Source organism: Protopterus annectens, chromosome 4.part0 (genome assembly GCF_019279795.1).
Source record: "Protopterus annectens isolate FY-2018-M chromosome 4.part0, PAN1.0, whole genome shotgun sequence".
NCBI classification, from domain to species: domain Eukaryota; kingdom Metazoa; phylum Chordata; order Ceratodontiformes; family Protopteridae; genus Protopterus; species Protopterus annectens.
Window position 1 is genome coordinate 1,443,307,981 of NC_056733.1, and position 27,225 is coordinate 1,443,335,205.

At 38.9% G+C, this 27,225-nt stretch overlaps 1 protein-coding gene across 1 annotated transcript in view; it reads right to left on the bottom strand.

Moving 5' to 3' along the window:
- The window catches only part of LOC122800461 (E3 ubiquitin-protein ligase RNF14-like), a 372,639-nt gene that overhangs the window by 145,050 nt on the left and 200,364 nt on the right, over positions 1–27,225 (bottom strand). Inside the window, exon 4 of the mRNA XM_044069904.1 lies at positions 9,194–9,321. Coding sequence (XP_043925839.1) covers positions 9,194–9,321 — 128 coding nt within the window. The remainder of the gene's footprint in view (positions 1–9,193; positions 9,322–27,225) is intronic.

The following is a 27,225-nucleotide window of genomic DNA, read 5'->3' on the forward strand; positions in this document are numbered from 1 at the left end:
TGCCTGCTGGCTGACAAAGGTCACTAAGCAAGTTATGTCCTCTAGGGACAAAGCATGGAAAACCTGGCAAAAAAACAAAACTCCTTCCAACCTCATGCAATACAAACAGCTTCATAATCAGGCTAAACGTTTAGTGGTCAAAAACAAAAACAGTACATACAATTTATTCAAAATCAGTGCAAACAAAATCCAAAGAAGTTCTGGGGAGCAATTAATTCCTTACTCCACCCATGTTCTAACAACACCCCATGCCCAAACCCAGATAAACCCCCCTCTGAATTAGTCTCACTCTTAAATACATACTTTACTGACATCATCACCAACCTAACTACTACCTTCCCACCCATCAACCCTGACACATTGGGCCCAGCATCAGCCCATAATACCTCAAATTCCACACCCATCTTCTCATTATCACCCATTACCACATCCACCATCCAAAAACTACTTTATAAACTAAAACCTTGTACAAACACTCCTGATAATCTACCTGCAGAATACCTCCAACTAGCAGCCCCTTCCATAGCTTACCCTATCAGCATACTCCTTACCAAGTCCATTCAAGAATCCTACATACCAGATATCTGGAAAACATCATTTGTCATTCCTCTACATAAAGGCGGCAACAACTCTGACATCTCAAACTTCCATCCTATTGCCATTTTCCCCTATCTTTAAAATATTAGAGAAGTGCATCCACACACAGCTCATAAATCATCAAGTTAAATACCAATTGCTGTCTCCCACTCAGCATGGCTTCAGGCCGGGATATAGCACCATCAATATAGCACCATCACTGCCCTCATCTCCTTCTTAGAAATAGTAAATAGAGCTCGTGACTCTGGCTCCTTAGTTTCAGCTCTCTTTCTCAGTCTATCAAAGGCATTTGAGACCATCTTTCACTCCCTACTACTCAGCAAACTCTCCAACCTCAATCTTCCTCCCCCCACCCTACAATGGTTTACAAACTACCTCAAAAACTGGCAGCAATCCTCTAAATGGCAAAACTCTTCTTCCCCTTTCATCATTGCCAATACAGGTGTTCCCCAAAGATCAATTCTAGGTCCCCTCCTCTTTAGTATATTTGTCAACAACTTTCATGAAACCCTTACTCATAGCTCTGTCATCCAATATGCTGATGATTCAACTATCATCTCCTCCTCAAAGTCTCTCACCAAATTACAGCAACTTACCCAAGAAGCATTCACATCTACCGAGAAATGGATGTCCCAGAATCACCTCGCCCTTAACCCCAACAAAACAAAACTTTTATTATTTGCTCCCACAAAAACTACCCCATTGATAAATCCCTTTTTACAATTACTTTGTGTGACAATGCCATGCTAGAAGTCGTCCCTAGTACCAAACTGCTAGGTGTCATCATTGATGACAAACTAACCTTTGACCTTCATATCCACAACTATATAAAAAAAAAACATCAAAAGCTAGGCGCCCTATATCGACATAACTATTTCCTCAGTCTCACTGCCAAAAAGGCCCTAGCCTCATCCTTCCTACTTCCTACTCTGCTTTATGGTGCTCCCATCCTTACCAACCTACAATCTACCCTAAAAAGTAAGCTTGATTCCTGTTACAATAAAATTGCCAAATTTGCTACAAACTCTAAATACTCTACCCACCACTGCTCCTTGTTGCACACATTGAACTGGCTGGAATCCCACCATCATCTCACTTACCTTCAACTAACCACAACCCACAAAATAATCTATCAACCTGAACATTGCCCTTCCCTTTCATCCATACTGACCATGTACCAGCCCAATCGCCACCTCAGGTCAGAAAACAAAATGTTGCTGTCTATAGACAAACCCAAACTATCAGCTGGCCAAATGCTGTACTCCCATGCTGTCTCAAAGTTATGGAATAATCTTCCTCCTCCTCTCAGATCAACCTATAAGTCTGCTTCTTTTAAAAAATCCCTAAAATTACATTTAGTGTCTAAGTGGCGATGCTCCTGTACCCCACTAAAAAATCCCAACACCTAACTTCCCACTATGGAACTCTGTTTCTATTCTCTATTCTCTCCCACTCTTTTCTCTGTACCTTCTCACCTCTCCACTCTCCAGCTTTTCATCCAGATGCAGTCTGCTCACCGGCTTCACCCTGTAATCTACATCCCTCTACTTTGAATCCTATATACTCACATTTAGATACTAAAGTCATTTTCTACTCACATATACTGTTAAGTGACTTTCTTCTTCTACTCTAACTTTCATACTTCTGTTTCCATTTATGCTGTCACTTATAAAATGCTGTCTTTTCTAGGTATTATTGAAATGTCATCTCTGCCAAATGTCTTATCCTTTCTACTCTTTGTACATTTTTATACATTAACAATTGATCTAACTAATTGTATATAGTACTACATCTGTTTTATTCATGTATGTACAATGTTTTATTTTGCTAATTGTATGTGATAATGTGGAGCTTTTCTCCCCGGGCCTCCACTGAAATTGGGCTCCTCCAGGCTCAGTGGACTTTCCAGGTCAACAAATACAATAAATAAATAAATGAGACAGATTCTCCATAAGGACTGTCATGAGCAGAGTTTGTTTTGCTTAGGTGCTTCTCATGACTATACGTCTTGTCCTATCTGTCAGGCATTTGTTCCAAAGACTTTGCATGGTCGTCTATCCTCTTTAGCCATTTACCTTGAGAAACAATGTTTTAAATAACTAGCTCAGGGTACTGTGGGGGAATTGTCCCAACCTGAAGGCCAGCCATCCGCAAAGCAGAAGACCAAGAAATATCTGTCAGATTATTTGGCTGGTGAAAGCCCGCAGGATCACCCATTTTTTTTTCAGTTGGATTCCTCTGCTGCAAACATTTCAGACTCCGGAGGCCTTGCAGATATCTGTTTCAAATGTTCAGGGGGAACCGCCGCTGATTATTTCTGAAGGGCCTACGGATGTTCCACAAATCCTTGTTAGGGAGGGGATTCCTACTACACTTACTGAATAAGAAAAGAAGCAGAAAACTAAGCATATCTCTCCTGCTTCTAAGGACCTTCAATGTGGATGGCAGTATTTCACACAGACTTTGTTTAATGCCATTATGGCTTTAAAACCCTCTAAGGTGGTCTCGGTTCCCACTCCCCCTTGGTTTTCTATGTCTCTTAAGAGGCTTAGGGAGCAGGTCTCATCTGATGAGAATGTTGATTCTGATGAAGAATCTTTGGCCTTTTCTTCCCAGATTCCCTTTCCTTAAGATGACTCTATTAGTCCTGATTCTCCCTTTGAGGAGATTTCCTTTGGAAGTACAGTTTCCCATATGATGGAGTTTTTTAACAGGGACTGTACTCAAGTCTCAGATGTCCAGTAGAGTTATTATGAAGTTCTTCAAATGGAGTCTTCCAAGCCCACTGCTGTCACTCCTATTCTTACTGCCTTGTTGGACACTTTTTCTGCAGCTTCTCAGGCCCCTGATTCTCAACCCCCCCTAAGGTGCCTGATGATTGCAATTTCCTTTAAAAGTGACCCTCTGCTGACACTTCTGTTACTTCTGATAAACCATCTAAGCTTTCACCTTCTACAAAGCTACTCCCAAATGACAAGGAAAGTAGAACCATGGAGAGAGAGACATTGGGCAAGAAAAGTGTATACTGTTGCTACCCTGGCCTTTCGGGCTGTGACTTATCTGGCCCACATAACAAGGTATGTTTTGGCTCTTCTTTCTCAGGCTTTTCAGGTTATTTCAGACCTGCATGACTCTGAGGGGAAGAATTAGGCTCTTTCGTTATTAGGGTGCTGCTCTCAAGTAGCTTGCCATTCCATTAAATGCAGTTATGATGCAGCTGATGCCTCTTCTTGGGCTGAAGCCTTTGGTTCTGTGTTGAAAAGGTATTTCTGCCTTTGTCTTCACCCTTTGCCTGATGATATTAAGGCCGAGCTAATGGAAGCGCCTCTAGATAATAAAAATCTCTTTGGTTCTGCAGCTGCTGAGCTGTTTAAGTCTCTTCAGGAAAAGGATAAGGCTATGTAGGAATTGAAACATATTTTTGTTTCCCCTGTTCCAAAATTTCAAAGGAACTTTCCTAATAAGCCTGCCTTTGTCTGTAGGCAGTCTCGCCCTCTCCCAAGAGTAAAATTGGTGGTAGGAAGACTTCTCCTGCCAAGTCTACACAAACTCCTGCAGCTCAGAAGCCTCCTTTTCCAGACAAGCCAGACTCTGTCTGACTATCTTCTTTCCCTACTCCTCAGCTACATTCCTGTTTCTCTTCGTCTTTCCCTGTCCCTTACAAGTTGCTTAAGGATCACTCAAGATTCTTGGGTTCTGTCCATCATTCGTCAGGGGTATGACATGGTTTGGAAATTCCTTCCCCCCATTTGTGGGCATTCGTCAACTTCCTCAGGAACAGTTGCCCTTTTTTCCAGATGTTCTTCAGAGCGTTTTGTCTCAATGAACTATTTAAGCAGCTTCGGCTCCTCAAAAGAGGAAGGGATTTTACTCCAGAATGTTTCTGGTTGCCAGGAATGAAAGCTTCTAGAGACTTGTGCTGGATCTTTCTCAGCTTAACACCTTTTTGAAGGTTCCGTCCTTTTTAATGTTATCCCTTCAAACTTTGTTTCTTCTTCTGCTTCCTCAGGCTTTCTTAGTTTCTCTGGATCTCAGGGATGCATATCTCAATATCCGTATTCATCCCCTTTTCAAGAATTTTTACATTCCTCTGTTGCCTCCTTACATTTTCAGTTCTCAGTTTTGCCCTATGGCCTCTCGACTGCCCCAAGGGTCTTCAACAAATGCCTCACTCCTGTGATTGCTTTTTGCAGGATGAGGGGAATACAGATACTTCCTTACCTACACAACCTGCTCATTCAGGCTTCCTCTCCATAGATTTTACTTCAGCATCTTCACTATGCTATTTGTCTCCTGCAAAGCCTAGAGTTTACAGTGAATTTCCAAAAATCATGCCTAACTCCTTTTCAGGATCATTTTTTGCTTGGGTGCAGGCTCCAGACTAGTCCAATGCTGGCATCCATGCCTACTCCCAAGGATTTAACTCTGACTGCTTTCTTTTAATCCCTTCTTCCATTACAGCCAGGGAGTTTCTAAGGGCTATGGGGTACATGGTTTTTACCACTCTTATGCTTCTTCTGGTCAAGCTTCACATGAAAAAGCTCCAGTGGTTCCTAAAGTCAGTCTGGCTTCAACATTCTCATTCTTTACATTTTCCAATTCCCTTCTCCCATGCCTTAAGCTGGAGTATCACTGGTGGGTTCATCAACTGTCCTTAAATCCCAGGGCTTTCTTTTCAACCTCCCTGTTCAGGAGCTATTTTCAGATGTCTCAGACATGAGGTGGAGAACCTCCTTTGGTCCTCTGAAAGTTCAGGGCCTTTGGTCTCCTTGTCTAAAGAAGGGCCAGGTTTTTCATTCTCTTTTCCTTCCAGGGCCCCTCAAAATCTCCACAGACAATACTACAGTGATGTGATACATCAACAAGCAAGGGGGGAAGATATCTTACTTCTTGTGCAGACTAGCTCTTCAGGTTTGAGATCTAGCTGTCTAGTATCAGGTGACTCTTCAGGCTGTTTATATTCTTCTAGAACAGAACACTGAGACAGATTCTCTAAGCAGGTCCACAACACAAAATCATGAGTGGATGCTTCACAGAGATGTGCTTCTGAACATTGTCCATCAGTGGGGTACTCCTCAAGTAGATCTTTTGCCTCCCCTCTGAACAGACAACTTCCTATCTTCTCCATGGAAGGGGATGTTTCTTTATGCTTTCACTCCTCTTCCTCTCATACTGTGGGTCCTGTTCAGCACAGAACAGGATGCTCACAAGATCTTATTTGTGACTCCCTTTTGGCCCATACAGCATTGGTTCCCTCTTCTTCTATATTTAGCCAAGGACAATCAACACAGGTTATCTCACAGGGTGGACCTACTCACACAAGACAAGGGATCTCTTGTCCATCCCCACATGTCCACTCAATTGACACTGTGACTAACAGGGTCTTGATCCCTTTTCAGCACCTTTTTTCTGAAGACATGCTTAGGGGTCTGCAGGAGGCTATGAAACCCACTTCCGGAAAATCATATTTATCCAACTGGAAGAGATTTTCTGTTTGGTACCTTACTCGTAACCTGGATCCATTTTCTGGGGAAGTTCCTTTGATTCTTTCTTATTTGTGTGAACTGCTCAGTGCTGGGTTGGCATACTCTTGGCCCATCTGTCAGCCATTTCTGCTTGTCTGCCTTTGACTCCCCCTTTTGCTTCTAGATTCTTGGTCAAACAATTCCTTAAAGGTGTCCTTCATATTAGGCTTCCAGGGAAGCCTGTTCCTCCTTCCTGGGACCTTAATTTTCTCCTGGAAAAATTGACTCAGGCTCCTTTTGAATTGCAACTTCAGCTTCCTTTCAGCACTTTTGGCCCTTACTACAGCCAGGTGGGTGTCTGAGCTGTAGGTCCTTATGGCTGTTCCCCACTTTTTGGTTTTTCGTAAGGATAGGGTGTCTCTTTGTACTAATCCTTCTTTTATGCCCAAGGTCGTTAATGAGTTGTCTCATAATCAGTCGATTAATTTGCCCACTTTATTCCCGTCACCGCAGTCTGCTAGTGAGAAGGTTAGGTTCTTCACACCTTGGATTTGCACAGACAACTCAGATATTACTTGGATAAGACTAAAGTCTTTTGTAAATCTGAGTAGCCTTTTGTTTCCTTTCATCTTGCATCCTTAGGTTTGGCTGTTTCTAAGAAAACTATCTCTTCTTGGATATCTAAAGCCATTTCCTTTTGTTATTCCATTCATGGGAAAAGCCTTCCTGCTTCTGTTAGGGCTCATTCTACCAGGGCTGTGGATTCTTCTGGTGCTTTTTTAAAGGGTGTGGATATGAATTCCATTTCTGAGGCAGCTACTTGGACTTCTGTGCATACTTTTATCAAGCAGTATAAGCTAGATGTTTTTAGGGCTAGAGCCAGATTTGCCAGGGCAATCCTGCATGTTTTTTTTTTTTTTTGAGGGCTATGCTGGGCCTTTCTCCTCCCAACGTACTTCCTAAGCTTTTGTACTCTCCCCTTTTGTAAGGAATACTGCAACAATGACATGGACAGACATAGTACAAGTGTGTAAAATCTCACCATAACAGTAGATGTTCTTCCCTTCATTGCTGCAGTATTCACTCCCTCCCCCTGTTTCTTTCTGGATGCACATGTTACTCCTTTTTCCTTGGACTGTTGTTCCTCCTGCGGCTCTCCAGTTCTGAGGATGGTATGTCTGCATGTCACATGCATGTCCTACGCTGTGAGCAGGGAGTGTATGTGTGACATACAATGTCCTTATTACAACCTAAGGCTTTGGTATACTGGCTGGACATTGGGCTACCCTTGGCAGGGGGTCCCTTCTGTAAGGCATACTGCAACAGTGAAGAGAAGGGCATCTACTGTTTTGTGTCTTTCGGCTTTTCCCGGTTAGGGGTCGCCACAGCGGAACTCCGGTCTGCTAATGATTGGCAGTAGATTTTTATGTGCTGGCTTGCCAGGCCTAACGCACAACCTTCAATGAAGGAACACCCATTCACGCATGTCGACGCACAGAAAACGCTCTAACTGAGAATCGAACAGGCAATGTTTAACTGTGAGGCGACAACGCTACCGCAGCACCACCACCGCAGCCAGAAGGGCATCTACTGTTATGGTAAGATTTTACACAACTGTACTTTCTTTGTATATCCACCAGGATCTCTGGTGTGACCCACACTGGAAGGTTCTCCTGGCTAGGTGTGCACCCTGTACACGAAGCCCCCAAGCTTACTCCATCACAGTGCCCTGGGAGGGGTACACCTGCCAACAACACTGTGGAGCAGGACATGCCAAGTGATTTAGTCATACTGTTGTTGGTGTGGATTTTTTCATGGCCTAATATTTCACTCTCTGTGAAGACTCTAACTGTGGGTTGACTACAAAAGGGTGTGCCTGTCCCCTGGTCATAGGGTGGTCACACCTTCTCAGACCTCTATGCCCCCAGCCCAGCACCTAAATCCTTTGAGTCCTGGCCTCTACCAAGGCTTGTTGGAGACTGCCAAGCACAGTCTCTCCCCTACAGGATACACACGGACATCTTCCCTATCAATCCATCAGATGCCAGAGCCACTAATCAAATTCGGGTCTCCTATACCTTAGGACTTTATCCATCCCTACCACCCATGGCCAATAAAATACAGCACCTGAAGGTTAAGTGAATTCTACCATGCAGATGCTCACAAGTAAAAAAAAATGATCAGAGAAGTATGACACTGAATTTACAGTGGCAAAACTTGTCAGTTCTCAGAGATCGGACTTACCTTCTGCAAAGGGTATCAGTATGCAGGACCAGATAGGCCACTATTTGGCACCAAATAGAAAAGGGAAAGTACATTCATTATAAAGCAGTCAGACAGATGGAGATGTGAAAGATAAAAGCATAAATATCTCCAGGAAAGGCACACAACATTTGCACAAACATCAAATACATGTGTATCAATGAAAAATTATAAGTGATTACTTTCTGCATGGGTATTCATTTTTCCTGTACCAAATATTGTGTAATTAACTTCAAAATCAAGCTGCTCTTAATGAGCAAGCACTTAATGTGTAGCAAAACAAGCTATCAGTTCACATAAAACAACAGTGTAATCTAACAGCACTGATTCAGACTTTCATTTTCATCTCTTTGCTAACACTCGGCAGTTCTGAATGCAATATAACAGACTTTCATTTTTTTCTGAGCATTTTCTTTAAAGTATTAGATATTAGAAAAAAAAATGAATGATGTAATAACCTGTCTCTTTCAGCAAAGATTTAATTGGCTCATTTTAAAGTTTTTTTTTTTTTTTTGTATTTCTACATATAACTTTTCCCCATTAGGTCTAACAAAATGTAAGGCTGATGTAGTTTACTGTGCGTAACATGTTGTTTCACAAACCACTCCTACCCCACCACTATTACCCCATCAAATCATCACATCTTAATACAGAACTACTACTGTACTGCAAGTCAGCCTTCAGCATTACCATATGCTTGTTCTTTCCAAATTTGTGCATGTAAGAAGTAGTACACCTGCTTTAAATGTACTTTATAATGAAGTCTAAGAAGCAACATATAGTATTATTTAGTTCATGCAGCTGAAAAATAGATGCATTATAACTCAGAAAAATGTACACATTGATAGGAAATGGAAGTATAAACATACTTTTTATAGCATGGTGAACCTTTTTCCCGGAAGTGACTATTTCGATCCTCGTTCAGCTGAGCCAAGCACATCCAGCAGAAGAAACTTCCACAACGACTACAGGTCATTATATTGCACCCACCATCTTTCTGCAAAAAGAAAAAAACATATATATATTTGGTTACAAATATAGCTACATAACTTAATAAAAAAATGTTAAACTGTGCACTTTTGGTAGTTTGAAAAGACTGCAGCAGAATGGAGACTCAGGATTTCCAGTAATACTTTAGAAATACAGTCTTAGCAGACACTGCAACTTTTCATAAATCGTAACAGCACTGATTCAAGCTTTCATTTTCATCTCAGTTCAGATTCACATATCATGCAGTTAAATGTAGCTAGTTAAGTTTAATTAGTTACAGTCACAACATTATGCATGTTATTTCAGTTCATCTGGTTTCTGCAGCAAAGGCTACATTCACCTTATTTAGATACTTTAGATTTGTTTTACTTAAAAAATCATCTTTGCTGATCATTACACACATAGTATAAAACATATTTACAGACAGTCATGGCAGAACCTACTTAGCGCAACAGCAAAAGCAGAACAATCCTTTTACATCATTTTACTCTAACAGTCTATGTACCAAATCGTTATGCCTTTATCTTTTACACTGTGATCTTAGTAATTATCTATATCAAGTAAGTTACAAAATGACCATCCCACTTACAGCTTTTTCTACAAGCTATGATACCATTATCATAAGCAAATATCAGAGCATGTCATCTATGTAGCATATCTAAATTTATAACACATCAAGCACTTGTTTACCTAATGTTTATTTCTATCTACACCACCTATTTCTCAGCCTTCATACTTTGTCTCAAAAAGCCATTTGGATTTTTCCCCATAACCATCATACATATTAAGTCCATTCTCACATTTGAGGGAAACTGGCTAGGCTTAAAATGGCCCATAAGGGCATCTAGCCTAGTACTTACATATGAACTAGTTTTCTATCAGATACTCATTAAGATTTGTTTTTCTTAAATAAATAGTTGATGCTCACATTAAAAATTTAAATATCTTTCTGCTCTGTATTATATTTTGGTGCTTCCTGACATCTATCCTAAGAGTTCCCCATCAGCATATTGGCAATCATGTCTGAGCTACTGCACTAAAACAATATATTACTAAACCCCAAAAAAAAAACACTATTACTTTCCTTGTTGTTCCCTCCAGTAGTCTTAATTGTTTATAAAGCTACTCCATTATTCAGTACTCCTTGTCAGAATTTTCTTATGATCAAAATACCTTCCCTTTCATTATGTCCACCTTTAAAATTGTTCAAAACAAAATTTGCTACAAATAATGCCGTTACTCTAGACTAGACCTTGTTGCCCCCATCTAAGGAGACCGTGTCAATACATCATTTATTTACACCAATCATAATACATAGCACCGACATCTTCTAAACAAACATTCCTCATACCGCCAGTCCATAGTCCGTATTATGCTTGTGCTTCAGTCTCATACCTTTTGGAAGATCCACAGCATCACAACATAGTCCAATATTAGCTGTAACTGCCTTTATTAAATGCAAACATTAGAAGTACATGTAGCATGATTGTTCAAAAGCATACCCCAGCTTCATATTTATCGCCCAAACAAGCCATCAAACTTAATCAAATTTAACATGTTTTAAAGTTCCTTTGTCACTCTGGGCAACCAGGGACTATTCATAATACATGTTCAAAGTAAGTCCTATATGATTAGCCATTCCTATATTACCCAGATAAAACATCCCAAGGCTACATATAATTCAAAATATTTTTTCAATAAACATTAATAAGCATCATCTTGATAATATATTATCTAACCATCTATATCTTATGATCTATCAAAAAATAACTTTAGGGTCAACAAACTCATAGGTCATAGCCAACTATAATCAAACCATAATAAGATTGCTTTATTGTATGTTAATTGTACAGTGGGCTACTTAACCAAGAAGTACAATAATACATACAATATGATAATCCAGGCTGCTCATTAAAAATATGTAAATAACAGACCTAATTGTCAGTTGTCTCAGACTGAAATCTGTTATGCTATATAAACCCAAATAATTACAGTGAAGCATAATTCTGTCACAGAAAATAAAACAAAAAATCACACATATTGGGCTATGACCACATAACGACTCTTCAATCTACTTAGTTAGTAGCCCATCTTAAACTTACAGCTGCTAAAAACACATCTACCTGTGCATATTATCTGCTGTCCCAATTAGATTTATCAGTGTACTTACATAAAACATTAACTTAATAGCAGTTATATACTACAATATTGTCTTTCTTTCATCTTTTAAAATTAGTCTGTATAACATAAACATTTCTATTGATTTTAATTTACTCCTTTGTTAAATGGTTATCATGGACTCTTTTCTACCTCAAACCAGGCCACAGGACAAGGGTAAATGCCAGCTTGTTTTTGGGATGTGGGAGAAATCTGGATTATCCACAGGGAAACACGCAAACTAAACACAGCCGGAGATTATGGATCAGGATTGAGTACTAGATCCTGGGACTATGAGGTTGAACTTCTGGTAGACATGTTAATTACCCACATTAAAACAACATTCCTGTATCTAATCAAGTTACAGATTCATAAACAGTCCAAGGCCACTAATTCTCATGACCAGTCATGCCTTGACAGTACTTTACTCAAGCAGCACTCTCTTTCTGCAGTACAGACACACCAGTCATTCTCAGGGTAAATCTCCGGGCAGCCATCCAGTCATCTAGTGTATTTTAAAGGAAAGCAATGAATTGCACCGCGTAGCATGCAGGACAAGTTTATTCTAGAGGCTTGGTTATAATATATGTTTGTAAACAATGCAATGAACTGTACCAAGTAATATGATAATACTACCTGACATATAAAATTATAACACAAGCTGTTCAATCCAAAAATTAAAAAGCAAAGACTTAGTTCAGTTACTAATCCCAAAATGAAATTTGTTGAGATATTTCTACCTGAACAATTAAACCGAGGCATTAATCTGCAAAATAAAGTAAACATAAATCACACTTATTGGGTTGTAGCCATAAAAACATACTTTACCTAACTAATAACCATCCCAATCTCAAAGTTACTAAAATGTACATATGCCCTGCATACTTGACTTAGCCTCTACCATTTTTATCCAAGGACTAAAATAAAACATCATCCAGCTAATAACTGTGAATACTACAGTATTTTCTTTACTCTATCTAATGAGCATATTTTCTTTGCACTATTCCTATCACATACCAGTACACAGGTTATTATCTGTTTTGGTATATTGGCAAGCTATAAGGGCATTAATGCCCGTGCTTGAAATATTTGTATGTATATATGTTTGTATGTGGGTCTACTTCAGTAGACTGAAAATTCACTTACCCGACTTTCATACTGCTGAGACGAAAAAGCCGACAATCACACAACACTGACATCCTGGAACACTAACTTTCCACTCCAGGTAAGTAACTGCTTGGCCATCCTGAAAAGAAAGTAAAACAAAAGGAAAGTAAACACACCTATGTGGGGTGCTGTCCCCCAGCCCCCTAACTAAATATACCACCTCCAAGACTGCTCTACCATGGGGGTAAGGGGAAAGGTTGAACAGGGTGGGCAAGTGGTTACTTACCTGGCGTGGAAAGTCAGTATTCCAGGACGTCAGTGTTATGCGGTTGTCGGCTTTTTCATCTCGGCAATATGAAAATCGGATAAGTGAATATTCGGTCTACTGAAGTAGACCCATGTATGTATATGCATCTGGATTAAAACAACATACATTCAATTAATTCAAATATATATAAAGCTAATAAATATGCTATAGCTTTAATTTGCAGGCTTCACATGCAAGCCACAATTAAATATACATGTATATAACATATTCATCATATCTTTCTTATCTAGAAAACAAAACATGCTTTCTACTTTTCATATTTTTCTATATATTAAGAACATTCCTCTACGGTATACATAGTGATATATACCTGAAACTGACAAACTAGTTGGGGACAGTCATGTGTAATGAAACCTGTCCTTGTTTCAACCATACAAAAGAAAAAAGGGAAAACTGTTCCCTTCTACATCTATGTAATACTATCATGAAAGCATCTGAAGTTTACATTACCATCATACCTGTCTATATCGGGTAGAAATGGCATTTTGAGTGCCTTTCATATATACATTAGTATAAATATCCATGATAAACTTGCCCAGTGTGAAAAAAGCTATTGAAACATGTCTTGCAAAGCATATAAACACAAATAAGTTACCCAGTCCATAGAACTTCAAGTAGCTATGTTCACTCTTTCAAACCACGATGCTTTAGTTGTACACCACATAAGCTCACGGTCTTTTTTCATTTGACACTTAATTTTCCTCCTCTTTAACTTCCACTTCAACAAGATATATAGAGTCCCCCTGTTTAGCATTTCCACACTAGATCATTTTACCTCTTCCACTGGGTACTTGGCATTTGTGTTTTCTTTAACTTGGCCATCATTTTCCATGACCTTGTGAATATCAACATTTCACCAATTCAAAACACCATGAGAATAGCAGGAAAAGTCAGTTTTTATTTCAGTTTTTTCTATTTATGCTGCACAACAGCCAGTAATCACCACAGAGTAATCATGTCCCACATAAATGGTCATCCAAATACAGTAACATTTTACCTGGTTGCCATAACTGCTACCGTACTTGCTGTTTTTTGTAAAATGATACACAGTCAAACAAGTGGTGACGCCACTGTAGGTAGTAGCGTCACTGAATATTCCCACAGAATTATGTATTAAAAGTTAGTTTGGTTCTTTGAAAGGGAAATAATTTTGCCTTGGTGAAGTGAGTAAGTCAGAGATAGTCTCCAAGACTTATCCCACCAAGAAAATAAGAAAGAAGCCTAAAAAATAACCGATTTCTCCTAGAAGACTGGATATGGTTGCCAATCACATGGCACTAAACAAGGAAACGGATATGGCTGATACCCCCAGAAATATTGGTGAAGATGGGTCAGCTTTAACTGAAGTTGCACATGGATGGATTTAAAGACCTTAATGAAAAAAGCTGGGCATTTTTACAACATTACAGAACAACAGGGTTGGTGGTGCTGCGGTAGCGTTGTCGCCTCACACTAAGATGTTGTCCTGTTCGATTCTTAGCTAGAGCGTCTTCTGTGTGGAGACATGCGTGAATGGGCGTACCTTCGTTGAAGGTTGTGCGTCAGGGCCGGCAACTCGGCACGTAATCTACTGCCAATCATTAGCAGACCGGTGTTCCGCTGTGGCGACCCCTAACCGGGAAAAGCCGAAAGACATAACAACAACAACAGAACAACAGGGTTGCAGAAAATAGTAGAAACAATAAACATTCACACTACAGTCTTTGAGCAACTGCAGTCTTTGGGAGGATCTTAATGATAAAAATGTTACTTTAAGATCACAGCCTCATAGGAAAAGCAATTGAGTCAGAAAACTATTACCATCCTGCCAACACCCACCCTCATACTGTACCCTGTTCTCAAGAATATTTATTTATTTATTTAAGAAGAAAAAGAGTACAAAGGATTAGTCCAGATAAAATCACTTGAGCTAGTAGAACTGGAATTCTACCTACCCTTAGAACAAGAAGACACATCCATCTACCTGCTTAACTGAATAAACTACTTGAAACTTCAACAAGGCGTTTTTATTACAGGGAGGGTATCAGAGAGGCAGAGAGAGTGTCTCCTAGATCTGCTAGCTAAAGTGATTTTATCTGGACTAATCCTTTGTATTCTGTTTCTTGTTAGTCCTGTCACCCTCTGGGTCATAGGTGGGATACCAGACTTCACTTGAGTCCTCTGGATTACCTCTGTTTTCAGTTCTCAAGAAGGGCTATGCAGATTAGTCCTAGACTATATTTATAGGTACCTATCCAATCATCTAGGTTTGATATGAAGGATTAACAACTGCAATCCAAAAACCATGAAATGCTAACACTTTTATTATAATGTGAAACCCAAAGTACATGCACATACAATATGAAATCCAAAAGATACACACAAAACGACACAAGTGCTTTCACCCTATTGGAGTGCTTTTTTCAAGTGATTAAAACCTTAAACAGGAAACATTCTTTAAAGAAGACTAAATAAAAATGTCACAGTCACATGACATAAACAAATAATGCCCACACTGCTTATTTTTAAGCACTGATTTTAAATTACATGCATCATAATCACTGACATTCTGCAACTTCCATCAATATCTCTCCGATTAGGAAGTATCACTTGTAGCATTATAAACTTAAATCAATGTTCATTTTCTTGTTTTATTCATGGGTACTGAGGAAGCCCAAGTTGAGCCTCCAGATGCTGTTGTTGATATTTGAGCACCAATATAGTATTGATAGGTCAACAAGCACCAATGCCCTTGCAAGACATGTCATAACATTTCCGGAGCATAGATTTAGGTTCATTGTCTTGCAAATTAGACCCTAGTATTAGGGGAGGGGCATGGCAACTTAGGCTTGAGGAGGCGGAATTGGAGTGGCAGATTCGTACTACAGCATATTTGTGCCCTGGGCTTAATGAACAAATATCTATAAAATGTCTTCTTAAAAAGAAAGCCCTGAATAGATGAACATTATGAAGGGATTAACACTAACACCAACAAACAAAGGGTATAAAAGCCTTTAGCTGAATTGAGTAGGTTTTGGTTTGGGGTTATTAATAATATTTAGAGCTTTCAATACATAATGGTTTTATTTTGTCTTCTTGGAAGACATACCAGGTACAATGGTGTAGTATTTTGGATGGAGCTCACTTTGTTACCCTTTTTACCTTTGTTAAGCCTGCTTGGATTGATGTAAATGTATAGATTCAATTCAGCTTAGGTTTAGGATTTTTGAATATATCTTTTTACCCCTTTTTTATATATTTTTTTATGTATTTTCTTTTTCTTTTATTTTAATATTTGGTAATATATGGTTTTGTAAGTTTGCACTTTAAATAGTTGAACGCAAACTCTTGGTTCAGCAGTAGGTTTATGTTTATGTAATTATAAGTTGATCACATGGTCACAAGCATTTAAGCAATTAACATATTAATTAAGTTGTTTTAAACGTATTTAAAAGGACTGGTTGAATATTTAAACTGTGTTTCAATTTTAAACGTTGGTCTGAGGAAGCTGGAGTATTTTAGCCGGTGAAAGGGCTTACCATTTTGGATTAAAGGAGTCTTGTCTGTGAAGTTCGCTTGTTTGTGTTTTGGTTTAGTAGTATAAACCTGCTCCTTGTAATTATGTTCATACACACACCAAGTCCTTGAAAAATATTCAACTGCACAACAATATCTTTGAAATAACTATATTCTATGAAATAACTATACTGTAATACTGCATAGACTTGTCAGCACTTTGCACACCTTGAATATTTTGAATAGCTTCAGTTAATACGAAAAAGAAGTACATAGTGAAAAAATTCAGTGGTTTCCCTTTTTTTATACATTTTATGCGATTCAAAAGTTATTTTAAGCATTTTTTAAGTATTGCAAGCACTTTTATCAGTATGTTGCAGTTTTGAACATTTTGTTTAATTAGAAATTAATTTTTTTATATTCTTTGAGTAAATAAAATCATTTACACGAGTTTTAGGGAATGGAATTATCTTTCTGACCTGTCTGAGAGTCGTTTGAGCTTCAGATGATTCACTTGTGTATATTCCTCCATTACTGACAGTATGCCTCATGGTTTTGACTTCAGATCCTATTCTGACACCATGTCACTCGTCTTGTGTATTCAAATAAGGCAATGAGGATTGGGTGTCCTTTTAAGTAGTTTATTACACACAAGCACATCAGGATGGAGGACTGGAACATTAAACTTAAACAAACTAACTGACTGACTGCTACACACATACATACTTTCATTATGGCTGGTTACTCAAAATGCACTCTTGCTTGCTCGTGGTCAGTACTTATATGCACATGCCCACTGACTGTAATTTATTTTATTTTACATTTGTTGACCGGGCTAATCTAACTGGATACATGTCCATTTTCAGTAGAGGCCTGGGGAGATAAGCTCCAAACACACACAATTACAGAAAATGTTAGTACAGTACAATAATATAACAGATGATCTTAGTAAAATACCATACTTTTTAACAATCTTAACACGACACTAAAAAAATATTATGCATTAGAGTGATGTTTCTATATACATTAGCTTAAATTACAAGATCATAGTCTCTTTGGTTATTTAAGGAGAAGGCTGGAGTTGGTACAGAAGAGTAAAAGGAAAGCAGTAACTAGTAATAAAAATATGTTGAGCTAGTCATGGTTAGTACAGGGGTATAACCAATGTGTTCTAAGGTACAATTTCAGTTTATATTTGAAAAGTGATATTGAAGACAGTGATAAAAGTTCAGTGGGAAGTAGGTTCCAGTTTTTCCCAACAATGTTAGAGAACAGAGAGTCTCCTGCCAAGTTGTTGGATTTACTTGTACAAACAAGTAGTTTATTTGATGAGCGTAAGTTTTTAAGATTTTTGTAAGGGGTAATAAGGCTAGAGAGTATTGGAGTATTGGTAGGTTGGTAAAGGGTCTTATGGGCAATAGTAAGCTGGTAAAATTGAAGCTGATGTTGTAGCTCTAGCCATCCTAGCTGCTTTAGATTAAGACAATGGTGGGGTCTAAATGGAGTGCCAGTGACAAATCTAGCAATATTATTGTAGGCGATTGCCAGTTTGTTGAGGTTGTTTTTTGACAGATTAGTGTGTATATAAGTGAACATAGAGGAGTGTGGAGATTAAATGAGTGCGGGCTATAGTGGTTCTAGCTAATGGTGTAAGGTAGGGTTTGATTCTGTAGAGGGACCCCAGTTTCTTATTGACTGTTTTTATTGTGTTGTTAATATCAGTATCAATGTTAAGGTTACTATCTGTTGTTATTCCAAAGACTTTGGTGGTTGGGTCAGGAGATATGAGAGTGCCATTATTAGATATAACTGTAAAATATACTGGGATGGACTTCCGGGTAGGAGTGAAAAGCAAAAGTTTTGTTTTTTTGGGGTTCAAGAGGAGGCAGTGCTGTAGAAAACATTTTCCAACTGTATTAAATGCTTTTTGGGTTAGGGATTGTAGCTCAGATGGAGAAGTGGCTGAGCATATTATTGTGGAATCATCTGCGTATTATATACAGGTAGCTTGAGGAATTGCTGAGAGTAGGTCATTAATAAAAATGGATAATAGAAGTGGGCTTAATATGGAGCCTCGAGAGACACCAAGGGTAACGGGGAGGTGGGTAGATAGATTATTATCCCATAGCACAGCCTGCTGTCTATTGTCTAAGTATGATTGGAACCATTTTATAGTCAGTGCATCAAATGAAAGGGATTTCTTCTTAAAGATGCTTATTTAATGTTTCTTAAAGATACAATACACACTCTGATCTACACCAAGGACCAAAAATGGTTGAGAGAGTTTTGTGCCTTGATCAGGACAAGCATCTCCAGGATATTTATGTGCTTGCATCTGTCCTTAGTTACCCAAAACCCCTGTGATTTTATTCCTCTTAAACTGCTCCCTAAGCAAAGTCCACGGTCTCTGTGGTAAATTACTGCTTTGGAGCAAGGAAACAGAAGAGGTGACCTGGATTTAAGAATATTTGTTGTCTCCACCAAAAGATTTCTCTTTTGATAACCCCCTGCACTGGGATTTGAAAAGATAAACAGCGTTGATGCTGGGACCAAACAGATTTTAGATTCCACTGAATCTTTCTCATGTGAAGTCTTGCCAGGGATATCATGAGAATCATAGATGCCAGAAGACTCAAAATCCTGAGGTATTCCCTCCCAGTGACAGAAGTCTGAGTGGAAAACTTAGAAACAGATCTCATAGAAGAAACTGAACTGAGGTGTCTAGTTGAAATCACAAGAACAAAATCATGCATGAAGGTGTCAAGAAAGTCTTTTGAATATACTCTTGGAATTCTGGCTTGTGTAAGAGATCTCTCACCCAAGAGTGGGATTTCTGACACTTTGAAAAAGACTCTACAAAGATAAGCAAATTGTGTAAATATGGAAAAATGTGGATATCCTTTAACATGCAACGAGCTGTAACTAGAACTAGACACTGTGAGCATTCTTGGTACAGTGGACAATCCACAGGGTAAGGCAGAGAACTGATAATGTGATCCAGATGCACAAAACCTTAAGAAACATCTGAAGTCTGGATGAATAGAGATGTGATGATAAAGATCTTTTGAGTCTAGGAAACTTGAAAGAGAAAGAAGAGGTAACAAATTGTGAAGTGACATAATTTTGAATTTGGGCACTATCACAAACAGGTTTAGGAAGGAAAGATCCAAAACTGGTGTCCAAGAATTTTTTTCCTTAGGACTAGGAACATCCTAGAATAAAAACCCTTCACCACCTAGGAAGGAAGAACTGGTTTTCTCATTCATTGGTTCAGCATGTGATGAACAACCAGTGGAAACAAAAGAGACTGATCTGGAGGATGAGGAATGACCCCCTGGAAAGGAAGAAGTTCATCACACTGCCACCTGTAAACTTGAATGATTTTCAGAACCCCATTTGTCTAAAACTATCTGTTGCCAAAGAGAAAAATGGAGATTCAGACTTTCTGGAAGAAAGAAGGGGTCAGGGTGGGAAGGGTTCTCAAGGTTTCTTAAATAGTCGTACAGACTCGTTAGACTATCCTTGGTTCTGAGAGATTTCAGACTTCTTTTTGGAACTTCTTTACCATTTTTCTTCTCAAACATCTGTTTACTTGCATTTTATTGAAACTGTTTATTCTGCCTTTTGCCAAAACTGGATAAGGAGATAGAAAATACCTTGCAAATTATGGAAACATTAACCCAATTTGACCTTTTAGGATCACTGGATAATTCTCATTTCTAAGAATATATAAAACATTTGTCATCACTATCTCAGACATTTTACAAACGCATGCAGAAGACCCTTGGTTAAAAAATACTTTGACATAAAGTGATACTGTCTCGTAATTTAGAACAGCTACAGTTATTCCCCTCCACAAAGGTGGCCTAGCAACAGACCTGGGGAATTACAGACCCATAAGCCTGACCAGCCTCATCTGTAAGGCCATGAAACATAGCATTATGGACCTCATAAATAAAGACATAGGTGCCATAAATAAAGATATAGGTGACCTCCAAACCCTGGACCCTACCCAATTCGGCTTTGTGAAGGGTAGATCCTGCCTGTTGAATCTGGTGGATTTTTTTGAAAGTTAGACCAAGGCCATTGATGAGGACACATCTGTGCACACAGCATTCCTTGACTTGCCAGAGTCTTTCGACACAATCACACATTCAAGCATTACAGACAAACTTAGCAAACTGAATGTAAACCCCTTTGTTGTAAAATGGGTTGCCAACTGGCTCACAAACCGGACACAGACTAGCAAAGTGGGTGACTCCACAACAACCAGCAGATCAGTTACCAGCAGATGCCACGTGGGTCAGTGCTGGGTCCCCTACTCTTTGGTATATACTTCTTAGAAGTTCAGGTCAAAACTAAAGGGTTGTGGCTGACCAAGTCTGCATATGACTGCAAACTAGGTGGAATCATTGAATCCCCAAATGATGTTAGTATACTCCAGGATGGTCTCACACAGACCAACGACTGATGTATTAGTCACAGTATAAACGCACCACAAACAAAGTCCATACAGTTAAAACAACACAGATCCAGGCTCCAAAGATGATACCACTCTGTTTATTTCAAATAAACACTTTCATTTTAAACTATGTTAAAACTTCTTCAGACCGTCTGAAAAAGTTTTAACATAGTTTAAAATGAAAGTGCTTATTTGAAATAAATGGAGTGACATCATCTTTTGAAGCCTGGGTTTCTGTTGTTTTAACTGTCAGGTATTAGTCACGGTCTCAAACTGAACGCAAACAAATGCATCATCATTCCCTTCAGCACAAACATTGTCCCTTCACACTATGAAATCAATAACAATACCCTAAGTACCCATGAAGTGGTAAGGGACCTGGAATCACAGGTTGACCGCAACCCTAACTTTGACCACGTGTCTACCATTGTAAGGAAAGCTTTCCACGTAGCTCACTTGATTAATAAAGGCATCACCTCGAGAGGAAAAGAAGTTATAACCCCCCCTATACTTGGCACTTATGCAGCCCATAACTGAGTATAACACTCCATTCAGTATGTACTGTACAAAGCATCTACAGCAATTAGAGAGACCTCAGAGTTTTCTAACAAAGAAGATCAAGGGCCTCCAGTATTTGCCTTACACGGATCGACTAAAATCCCTGTCACTATACTCCATATCGTATAGACTTCTTAAGACAGGCTTATGCCTGGCTTACAGAGAAACTCAAGACCTAAAGCTAATGAACTTACTGCATATCCATAAATCAAATGGGTCTAGGGCTACATGTTACAGGGACTTAAATATGGCCTGTAACTTAAATAGGACATGTGGAGGGACAGATTTACCTCACAGTGACTGCCACATCTTTGGAACTTGCTACCAATTCATGTGAAACGCAGCACCTCTATGACACTGTTGAAGATGACCTGGATGAGTGGATGGGTCACCGTAACTTCTTACCGGGGATAGTGCCTACAACCTTCCTTGACATGGGCAGTCATCACTAAATGCAATCTTGGGTATTGACTAGTACCTCTACAGTATTACATTGGGTTGAACTGGCTAAGCTTAAAATGGCCTACAGGTCGATAGCCTAGTAATCTCCTATGATCCTATGAACTCTGAACATAAATCTGTATGGATGATCACTCAAAGGACAGCAGTCAACACTCTCTTAAACAGGCTAAGACTCAATTTAGAAATTAAACAATTTAACAAAACTGACAACTGTTCCAAAGGAGTAAGCAGGATGTGGGCTACTTCGATAAACTGGTTTTCAGCCAAATGAGGACTAATGATGCAGTTCAGACAAATAGGTGCCATTAACACTTTTTCTACATAGGGTGAGGCAAGGGCTTCAAACACTTAACCAGCTTTGAGGGTGCACAACCTTTGGGTAATTTACAAATTATGTTAGTTGTTACTCGTTTGACTGAATGGGTTCTCTAGTCCATGCTTCACTGAAAGGCACAGTAAAAACATAACTGAAAATCAGTAAGCAGGTTGATGGTGGCTTTCTGTCTTGTAATAATGTGTTATGTGTTGATTTGTTCAACTAATTATGAAGATGTAAGAAGACATAGTTACTTTAGGACCTCTGTTTTCATCATGGACTCCCTTTCAGACCTAAATACATTCGACTCATTTCCCAAGAAAGGATAGTAGCCAATGGAAAATTCGGTACTTACGTATTATTGCAACCAGATTTTTGCGATAATATGGCTTGCTTCCCGGTGTGTGACTGTAACCATAAATGTATGCAGAATCACACAGGGAATGTTATCTGTAAAAAAAACACTTTGTTGAGGTAGGAATAGTGTAGTACTTGAAAAATGACTGCTTGTTTGAACCTATGCTGTTTCGCAACATCATGTCAGTCATAGTACTTTTCCAAGTCCTGTTATGTGTGCACACAACACAGCAGAGCCGCGTCTGCAGCATATATTCCCTTCCCCAGAACTAGCAGCCCAAAAGGGGTAAAAAGCAACTGACAGTTCACACACAATCCAAAAAGGGGGAGAAAGGTAACACCTACAGACGTGATTCATTTATTATTAAACACACACATCACAGAAAGCATGACACTCCAGGGGTGTGAAATTTTCAGGTGAAAAAGCAGAAATGTGAAAGACTGTTTCAGAAAAGTAAAACCTTACAACCTGCACGTTTACTATGGGGGACAATAACACTGAGATAGCTGGTCAAAATCTTTCAGATGACTAAAATAAAATTTGAGTACTGGCCATGAACATAAGGATGGTATATTCCCGATTAACTTAGCCTATGTTGCGCTTGTAATCAGGAAGGCAGGATCTGCTATGCGCTGCATGCAGCAGTATGTAGTTCACTAGCAAAGTGAGACATGCCAGTCAGGACTCCAAAATTTGGCAGTTAATCCTCTCCCTGCCTCACACCATGTGTGCCACAATTTTACTTACTTACTTACACTCCCTTTTCCAGCTTAATAGACCTGTTGTCTCAGACACGGGACTAAATTCGCAACCGTGAAAATCTGGTTGCGATAATACGTAAGTACTGAAAATTCAGACATTTCTGTCAGTCAGCCCTCCAGTGTTTACTTTCATTCCTGTATGTTAATCAGCACACTGCATGTAACTTTCAGTACAGACTGGCCCTCATACTACTTTTATTATAAATAGCTCTTCTCCTGTTCAAACTCTTGCTAGCATTTGCAATCAGTGCTTTAATATCAAGAACATGTCTGACAAGATTGGATCAAAACCTCTTATGAATGCCCATGGGAAAGCCTTCACCTTGAACCAACTTCAGCATTACACTTTATTAAAATGTTATAAAGAAAAAAACTAAAATAATATAGAAAGTAATGTAAAATAAAAGAAACAGTATGAAATAAAGTTACACATTTAAACTGCGAACCACAGAACTAAGAGGTGGAGCTGGTGAATGTTCTTGGATAACTAAAGAATGGAAACAAACTAAGCTGTAAAAAAGGTTAAAATAATAAAAATGGAGATAATAATCACAAACAGATGTAAACAGTCTGTTGACATATTAAGATCCCGTTGGAGTTAAGATATCCCAACATGGCAAAAGATATCACAGGGACAGATCTCCACAGCAGTAATGGCAGCAAAGATGTTGAAACTGCTGGAAACAGGCAAACAGCTTTGCACTTTGGTTTTCATACTGAACCCATAGGACACATTGTACAAGTACGTTCAGAGCACTTGCTGCCATAGACAAGGACATGGATCGGTCTATGTTGCACTATATAAAGAACTGAAAGACACAGGCTAAGACCCGAGATGTCCTTGCAGCATTCAGTACAAATTCATCTTACCAAGATCATCTGAGAGATCTTCAACAATTCTCCTTGGCAGGGACAACTGAAAGTCGACACATTTGCAGCCTAATTCTAAGAACAATAAAACCATCAAGGCTCAATTGTTTAAGAAGCGTACTGTCCAGAAAGCTTGTTACGACAGATTGAGCAAATTACTTCGTCCATTAAGGGAAGGAGAGACGGTATGAATTCAAACAACAAAAGGTTTTGATCGAATAGGACAGATTACAGGCAACTGTCCCAAGCCGAGATCCTACTTGGTAAACTCGGAATGTGTGGAGTTTAGGAGGAATCGCAGAAATTTTCTTCCTGTACCAGAATCATAATCATTATCACTGCATTCACAACATTGTTTCTGTGATGCAAACCCTAAACCTGAGAATGAATCAGACACTGTTTCCAGAGCAGAAAGTTTTCCAAATTCTGATTCCATTCTGGTATCTGATTCGAACATTCCACAGGTGAACCATTTTGAAGAAACTGTCCCAACTGCTAATTATAACTCCCCAGTTTTATGTCACACGTTACGGTAAATATCTAAGCCGAGTGTGAAATACGCAGCAACGTGGACTTGACTGTATTTACCTGTATAGATATATATATATATATATATATATATATATATATATATATATATATATATATATATATAGTGCTGCTATGGATTTTTGTGATTTCTGCATTTCGAACAGTCTCACAACAACTGTTGATCTAATTCTCAAAGAGGGAGAATGTAGATCATAGCATAAGAGTGTACATGCTCTGTCTTTATGAGGCATGCAATGCTGTAAGTGCACATATATAAATCTCCTGACACGTGTATTCTATAGTGCCATTTTGAAGTACCAGGCAGAAAGAGAACATACATTACCATAGTTACTGATTTGTACACAAGTTACTTAGTAAGTCTTTATAGTGATGTGTTTGTACAAAATAAAGCTGCTTTAACAGAACCCACGAAGATTCTTTTTTCATGTCTCATACATGAAAGCGACACTATCCTTCCACATAGTCGGCCTGATTCTAAAAGACTTGCTCTCAGTGTAAGACTGACCACTTACACAGCAGGTCTTTTGAAATTTGGTCCCCAGTGTAAGCCTGTTTATAGATAGGTCTTACACCAAAGTAAGTCACTTAAACTGACAGCAGGTGTTTTGGAATCAAGGCAGACTTACACTGAGAGCAACACTTTTGGAATATAGTACAGTATTATTATATATTAAGGTTTCCTTCACTTTACCCATGGACCCTATACTGAAATATTATGTCTACAGCATCTTTTTCTATCATCCTTTCTTCCTAGACCATTTACTTTCCTCTCCCGTTTCCTTGTCACTTCCTATTTTTTTCTCACACTGCCTCCCCCTTTATTTTATTACAACCTGATATTTCCCTTCAATATTTCCTGACTCATTAACTTTTTTTTTCCTCGCCTCTTTTCTTTCACTACCTTTTAATTCACATCCCCTCTGTATCTCCCTCTGTGATGGGTTCCTATTCTGGCCCAGCAATCAAGGAGACTCAGTCCTCACCACTGATTCTGATGAGGGTCAGTCACTAACAGCAAATATTGATTCACACAGTATTTTTAGATGCAGCTCCCTGCACCAAGCATATTTACCCTTAAGAGCACACAGGGAGTATGCTCCAGACCTGGGGCTGGACCCTCTTTTTCTCTCTCCAGGCCTACACAAAACTCCACACTGACCACTTTGGAGCTCTGTGACTCTGTTCCCAGAGCTGACACACTTCTACATTTGAGTTTCACACACACACATATACATCTGGGAAAACCTGGCACAGATTTACTAGCTATGCTCCTTTCTGCCCATGCTCAGACTCTGAGGTAATCATGCTGCAACCAGTCAGCTACCCTAAGGCTCTTATAAAGGATTACTAATTATACTGCATAGAATTAATATTAATAAAAATGGTAGGGTGTGACCAAAGCAGCAAGGCTTTCAGGAACAGCCACAGTGTCACTAACACAAGCATAAGTACTCTGAAGATGTTAAAAGTATTCTCTAAATGACCAGCCACAATGAAAGGTATTGCAATATTTAATGATACATAATAAAACAGAAAACAAGAGCATACTGAATACAATAAACAACAGAGTTTCAACCACAGAGATATAAAAATAATACAGCTGAATAGTTTCTCACAGAAGCAGAAAACAATACTAAACTATTTTCACTAAATGTCCCTGACTGACTAAAGAATTATTGTTCCATGATTACTTACTAAAGCAAGGCAAGCTGATGTGTGCTGAGTGTCTTACCACAGCAAAAGCCAGATGATGTTTGTCTTTGTCTGTGTGGATGTGTGAGATATATATCCAGTCAGAAATCTTTCCTGTTGGGTTCCAAAGTGCTGCTGCGAGAGTTCCAAAGAAACCAGATGCTGGTTAGAGGATGACATCACCTCCACACACAGAATTTTGCTAAGATCTGGTGGCAGCATCTGAAAGCTATAACACAATTTTAAACTTTCCCCCCTTCCAGGGTTCTCTGATAGACATACACATTTGATCACTTACAACAATACATCCTAATATACATGCATATATTCTTTCTGTCAAGCAGGATCTACTCGATGCTTTTTTAACACAAGTAACTTTACAAATATATTTTAACTCAAACATCTGTACAAATCAGTGTGATAGTCAAGTAACATAAAATGCTTTACAAAACTCCAGCCAGCTATGCTGGCATATGTACACATGTGCTGCCCTACTCTCCCTGGCACAGACGGCACTACCTCATAACATCACACCCTCTGCCCAGCACAATCCATGCACTAACACCTTACAACTTCTCTTCAAGACCATAATCCTATATCGTCTTACTCAGCCTTCCCTAAACTATATACTAATCATCTATTTCAACCTTTACCACATCCAATGCATGGTACAAATACTTTCTGTGCTGGGATCTCTACCTATTTCCCTGATGTTGCTTCTCAAAATTGTCTTTTTATCTTTCTCATTCTGCACACTGTTGTATAACTATCACTTCGACTAACACATTACTTA